This window comes from Austrofundulus limnaeus, unplaced genomic scaffold (assembly GCF_001266775.1).
Source record: "Austrofundulus limnaeus strain Quisiro unplaced genomic scaffold, Austrofundulus_limnaeus-1.0 Scaffold210, whole genome shotgun sequence".
Lineage (NCBI taxonomy): Eukaryota > Metazoa > Chordata > Actinopteri > Cyprinodontiformes > Rivulidae > Austrofundulus > Austrofundulus limnaeus.
In genome coordinates this window covers 241,190-248,368 of record NW_013952612.1, presented here as the reverse complement: position 1 = coordinate 248,368, position 7,179 = coordinate 241,190, and the positions used below count along the sequence as shown (strand labels likewise).

General features: G+C 44.4%; 1 protein-coding gene across 1 annotated transcript in view; it reads right to left on the bottom strand.

Moving 5' to 3' along the window:
• Positions 1 to 7,179, bottom strand: part of epha7 (eph receptor A7) — a gene marked incomplete at its 5' end in the record, with an annotated part of 176,149 nt that overhangs the window by 16,151 nt on the left and 152,819 nt on the right. The window contains 3 exon segments of the mRNA XM_014019122.1: positions 738 to 882; positions 2,857 to 3,025; positions 4,433 to 4,557. Of these exon segments, the coding sequence (XP_013874576.1) occupies positions 738 to 882; positions 2,857 to 3,025; positions 4,433 to 4,557 (439 nt within the window).

Here is a 7,179-nt window from a genome sequence, read left to right as displayed (position 1 = left end):
GTCTCAAACCCATGTCTCTTACACACTCCTGGTCTCACACACTCATGTCACACACTCATGTCTCACTCTCCTAGTCTCACTCTTATTGTCTCAAACACTCCATTCTCTACACTCCTGTCTCACTCTCCTAGTCTCACTCTTCTTGTCGCAAACACTCCATTCTCTACACTCGTGTCTCTTACACACTCCTGTCACTTACACACTCCTGGTCTCACACACTCATGTCACACACTCCTGTCTCTTACACACTCCAGGTCACACACACTCCTGTCACTTACACACTCATGTCACACACTCCTGTCTCTTACACACTCCAGGTCACACATACTCCTGGTCTCACTCTCCTTGTCTCACTTTGTTCTCTTAACTAGTCTCAAACTCCTGTCTCTTACACACTCCTGTCACTTACACACTCCTGGTCTCACACACTCATGTCACACACTCCTGTCTCACTCTCCTGGTCTGTTTTCTTACACTCCTGGTCTCAGACGGGACTGCAGGGCTGCAGCGATCTCTCTGTGGAGTCTCTGTCTCATAATGGCTTACCAGAAGCAGCTCAAACTTTTCTTGTGGGGGTGGACGTGGTGTATGAGAGGGTGGGGGTTGATGGTGCATCACAAGCCATTAGCACAGCATGCTACAAGATGATTGGTGCACGTGTGTGCGCGTGTGTGACAGCTCCACAGACGTGGAGGCCTGTGAGTGACAGAAAGGCTAATTGACAAGCGCAAACTCACAGGAGCGGAGAGTCAATGGGGCCCGCGAGAGCGTACCTTCTCCCAATGATGAAGCCGAACACCATGAAGACCAGAATGATGGTCCCCGCCACGGCCACCACCGCTATGATGATGACGGGGTTCTGCTCGCTGGAGACAATCGCAGCTGATGAGACAAACGGACAGCAACACAAACACAGAGACACAAGCTCAGCGGGAACTGAACAACACTGAAAACTGCAATCTGCAGGACCGATAGAGACAATAATTAAGTCCCAATGAGCAGCATGAAGATTGATCACCCGCTCCCCACCCCCACCGAGAGAGGAGGAGGCATATTTTTTCTATTTTAGTCGTCCTTATCCACACAGCTCTACTGTTTCAGAAAGTGGGTTTAATAGTCCCAGACGGCGACGGCAGTGCCCTTCATCTCAAACAAAGGCACTTTCAGCCTGAATTGTTTCCCAGGCATACTCTCGGAGAGCTTGGACTGTTTGAGTTGACAAACTGCTGATTGCTCGAAAGAACAGCTTGAAGCAGCTTCGTATCCATTCAATCTAAGTGCCGGATGAGAGAGAAGTTCATGCATTTTAAATCAAGTGTATCTGTGCTGTATAAATACAGAAAAATACTGACAGGAGATAGAAAGAGGCTGAAAACGGGGTGCTTTTTTTTTTTTTTTTTTTTTTTTGCAGCGACTGTTGGAACAAAGGAGACCTGTCTGTGTTACACACTGAGCTTTTCACTGTACGTTGGAAACATTAGTGATAAAAATAATACCAAATCAACATTTCTGTGCTTGATGCAGACATRTGGAATGTAAGGTGTGGAGGAGGCTCTAAACCCAAACATGTAAATGTGATGTAAGCGGGTTTGTAGGTTTAACTTTTATCAAAATTTTAAACAGTTGCAGGTGTAACTGCTTAACATATTTAAAAAATGGATAAAACTGTGGTTGTGGTAGGATGTATTTGACATAAAAATTRCATGTCTTCTTTTTATTTTCATGTTTTCACACATTGATCACTYCTCTGTGGTTTGATGAATACAAACAAAATGAAAAGTATGAAAACAAGATTGTGCCTAAACCTTAGAAAATCCATTACATAAAACAAGACAGAATCTTTTGAAGCATCTGGATTCTTTGAATACAGATCTGCTTTACACAAGTCCAGTTTATACAAGTGTAATATGTTATCGGCAAACAAAGTAATCAGTTACGAGATCTGACCATAAACAGAAAGAACATGCAGACTCTTTTAGTGAACAGGTTCAGTGATGTATTCACTCAATAGTGAACAGGTGTATTGACATATTTAGTTTTTAGTGAACATGTTTAGTAATATATTCAGTTTATATTAGTTAACGGATGTATTGATGTATTCAGTCTATAGAGAACAGGTGTAGTGATGTATTCAGCCGTTCAGCATGTGTACGTCCGAACGTGGGGAATAAACTAAAGTTTGTTTGGACCTAGGATTATTTTTGTGTTTCTCCTACAAGCTACAAAGTCCAAGTAACAGAAAAAACACTCTGCTGTCTGTAATTTATTGTAACTGTTGCTAGTTTAGAAGAAACTTTTCTGTAGTCGTGTGTCGGCTGTTGGAGCATGCGTGCTTTCACAGCTGCAGGAAGCTTCCCAGCTCTGTGGGGGCTGTYACTGAAAAGTTTAGAGACTCCGATCACCAGTGACATGTACACAAGCTGCTAGATCGCAACAAAAATGTTGCGGTTTCACTGATAACCAGCTCCGTCAGCTGACATGTTGCTCATTTTATCTTGACTATTTGATAAACTAAAGAATTATAAAAATGAAAATGAAAGAATTATAATTTTACTGCACAAGATTACTTTTTTAATGTAAATTTTAACCAATGGTACATAAATGTTCCTAAACTTTAGTGTAAAGTGAATTCGAGGCGTTTTTCATTGAGGGTTTGTTTTACTACATAATAAAAACTGAGTGCTGCAGAGCCAAGGTTTGGGAATGAAACAACAGGAAACAGTTTTACGGCTCATGGTGACAGGCTGAAGCTGGGACTGCTTTATGAYAATAAAAACTAACTCATTGAGTCCAACATGAAATGAGAAACTTGTCCATGTGAAATGAGTTTCTGCAGGTGGAACAGGTACATCTTACCAGTCGCCTCTTCCTTGGTGGTTATCTCCAGGCGGGGTCCAAAGGTACCAAACCCAGCCTCTGTAAAAGCCCGGATCTGGAAGATGTAGGCTGTGCTGGGCTTCAGGTTGTTCACTGTGGCAGAGGTGGACTTGGACCTGACAGTAGAATAGATCCGGTCCTTCTGGTCCTGCCAAGAACAGCAAAACATTTGGTTTTTGTTTCATTTGACAACATGTTGAGAGAAACATCTAACATTCTATCTGAGGAGGGAACCGCTGAAAGAAGAACATGAAGATGGAGGGAGGCYGTGTTACARCCAAACAAWGGCTGTGTCCAAAACGGCAGGCCGGGTCCTCCGAAGGTCAAATTTGTCGGCCGCATACGTCACAGCGCCGCGACGAAGGACGTCCAAAACAGAAGACTCCTCCGATGCGTCCGACAAATACGTCCTTCCTTTGGCCCGAATCGAAGGACTGGTCTGATGGACCAAGTCTGGTGCATCAAGCACGTCGAACGCTCAGATCGTTCAAATCGCTCTGCTCTAATCGCGCTTGAGGCGCAGCAGCACTTCCCGACACTGCTTGAAGCACGTCCACCATAGACTTTGCATGTAAACCTGATGCTCCTGATGCTGAAATCGTGATCGGTGTGAACGCACCATAAGTCTAAACCAATGAGGCTGGTGGTGACTAAAGCTTTGCTATCAAACAAACAAACAAACAAACAGTCCATCAGATTTTCTGTCAGATACTAAGGTATTTTGGTTTGACAGTACTGACATTTTATTCATTGTTTTATTCATGATTTTACTAACATCTTCATCATTTCTCAGCTTGACATGAGCTGAGGATGAAGTCAGCAGGAGATATGCATTCTTGATCAAAGGCCTTAAGAAGAACATAAAAAGACAACAGGCCCCTGATAGCTGTATTGTAAATTACAGAAGGTGTTTAACTCGGGTTAACTGTCCACAGGCARAGTTAAAATCCTGTGAAGATTGTCCTGCTGAGGAGCTGGCAGCCTGACGTCTGCTCTGTAGCTGATCTTTAAATGTTTTCTTGRTGAAAGCCCAAATGGAACGCCTGGATCTGGTCAGGGTGTTGTCCTTGTTTCCAATTTTCCACTTTTCCAGTCGGGCAGCGCMGGACCACAGTACGTGACACAGGAGAGCGATGTGTCAGAGTGTGTGGCCCGCAGGACCGGCACCAGAACTCTCTGCTCCCCTGCCTTTGATTTGCTGAGTTAAATGCGCTCCATTAAACCTGGCTGTAAAAAGCTGATGTGTTCAGACTTGAAATACAGCAAAGCAGCAGGATAATGTGTGCAAGGAGAGGAGATAACAGTAACACACCGCTAATTGTGGCAGCGCAGCCCCCTGTCAGTGTGTGTGTGTGTGTGTGTGCGTGTGTGTGTGTGGTGGGTGGAGAAGGACAACAGCCTGATTAAAATCTTATGAGCACCTCATTCATTCTTGTCACTATAAGACAAAGACGGTTCTGTTCTCCACAGCAGCTGAAGATGAAGATTTGAGAAACGCTGATGAAGCTGAGGTGGAAGCAGCAGAGAGGGACAAACACACCTGCTGTGGACTCACCTTCTCGTAGTATTTGATCTCGTACTCTGTGATGACTCCGTTGGGCTGCTGGGGCTCCTGCCAGGAGAGCTGGACGCTGCGCTGCTGCACCTTCTCCTTGATCACCTCGCTGACCTGGGACGGAGCTGTTTGGACAGGAGCAGGTCAGTGAGTGGAGGACAAACCTCTCAACACACACACACACACACACACACACACACACACACACACACACACACTGACTCAGTCCTCTGTCTCTTCATTGTGACAACAACCCACACAGAAACGATCCACAAGCACACATACATTTATCAGGATCCGTTTCTCTTGAACCTGCAGATGGACAGAACTTAACACAGATTCATTTAAAGGCATTTAAAATATNCCATCATCCATCCATCCATCCATCATCCATCCATCCATCATCCATCCATCCATTCATCCATCCATCCATCCATCCATCCATCCATCCATCCATCCATTCATCCATCCATTCATCCATCCATCCATCCATCCATCCATCCATCATCCATCTATCAATCCATCCATCCATCATCCATCCATCCATCATCATCCATCCATCCATCATCCATCAACCATCATCCATCAATCCATCCATCCATCCATCCATCCATCCATCCATCCATCCATCATCCATCCAACCATCATCCATCCATCCACCCAACCATCCATTCATCCATCTAACCATCCATCCATCCATCCATCCATCCATCCATCATAATCCATCCAACATCCATCATCCATCCATCCAACCATCATCCATCCATCAATCCATCCATCCATCCATCCATCCATCATCCATCCATTCATCCATCATACATCCATCCAACATCCATGCATCCATCACACATCAGTCCATCAGTAATTATTGATAAGGTAGTAACTATGCTGTGGCTTCACCTGTCACATTTTCTTTTTTAAAGAAAGAAAAAGTAGCTTGCAAAGCTGTCGCATCGGTGCAACGTGATTAAAAGCAGAGCTGCGCATCTAATCACACACACGTCTTCCTATCTTTGTGAGGACCACACACAGCGCTCAGCCTCGCTCTGCGCCGTCTTTTTCCCCGAGTTTGGTGAGAGGTGGATATGGAGGGGCGCAAAAAATAGCTCTCGACTTGATCTGACCTTATTTAAATAAAAATGACTACATGCCGTGAAATTCTTAGAGGGGCGGGCCGTCTCGTTGGCGGGGGTGGGGGGCTGTATAATGGTAGGGGAAACACTGCAATGCTTCCATCCAGTTTAGTCCTTCAGCTCAGTTCCTTCTTCATCAGGATGGACCAGAACAACACCATCATTACTGCAGCTGATGCTCCAATCAGCTAATGCTGCGTTCACACCGAACACGATTTCAGCTTCAAAATCACATCCAACGCCTCAAGTTNGGTATACTGGTTCGTACTGAATAACGTTTTTATTTTTGTTATGATATGAATTTTCTGAATACCGRCATACCGGTTTAAATAGCCTGAACATGTGCGGAATGTTTCGTCRCGGCCACCAGTGAAATGTTTCCCGGGGGACGCTTTTCCTCGCTGCACCACTATGTGCGTTAGCATGCTAATGTTATTGTTGAGCAGTCTGTTGAAGCGGCGGGTGGCGATTCAGCTACTTATATTGACTGACGTTAAAAAAACATCCCATTTTCACCACTGCCGAATGTAGTAAACACCTCTTCAGTGACGAGAACGGTTAGATTAACATGTGATGTTAATAATGAGATGAGTTGACGCATGGAGACTTTAGCGTGCTTCTATTGTGAAAAGCCCGGGGGAAGTAGTTTTGTAGTGGAATTGAGTTGACTGGTGTGCAAGTTGAGTCGTGCTGTTAATCTTTATTAAATAACATAAAACAATAGACCCAATGATCTTTTCTTAACCCTCCTCCTTCACGACCGGACCAAAATGCATGACTACTGTCTCCAACCAGGAGGAGGAGAAAAGACGTTTAGAGGAGGGAAACAGAGACACAGACAAAGGTACAGTTAAAGAAAAAAGTTAATAAGCAGTTTTTGTACATTTTATTATCAGCTGAGCTGTGATGAAAAGAAAAATACCGTGATATACCGTGAAACCGGTGTAAATGTTGAAAATACTGTGATATAAAATTTTGGTCATACCGCCCAGCTCTACAACAAAGGTTATTTCTCTCAGCATGCAGCTACAGAGGCTACAGAGGCTGCGGCTTGCTTCGTGGACACCCTCTTTTACCTGCSAATAGTCAGGACACCCTCAGCTCATTGTGTCCATTTTCAAGTTGTTATTCTTTTTATGCAAATTTGGTAAACCTCTGTAAACTTCACAAGCAGCATGAGGGTGAGCACTATTATTTTATGGAGCCAGAGGAGGACACAGAAAGAATAAAGTGTGCTGGCCTGGATAGAGGAGGTGTGTAGTGATGTTGCAGCTTCAGCAGCTGTTGTGTGTCATTTTAACAAACTCTGATCAGTTCATAACGTTTTTAWTGATACATTAAAAAAACTCTAGTCCTCTTGAAGAAGCCTGGTCCCAAAGCCTGACCTTTGTGCTGACACAGCAGTGATTTACCATGTGAGACGTGTGTCGTCCCGTGACGTGCACTCAGCCTACAGTTTCTGTTGGGAACGTTCTCAGTCTAGAGCAGGGGTGGGCAATCCTGTTCCTCGAGGGCCACAGCCCAGCAGGTTTTATGTTTTTCCCTGCTCCAACACACCTGATTCAGACATTGAATTACCAAGTTCTGCAATTTGGAGGACCAACACTGACATAA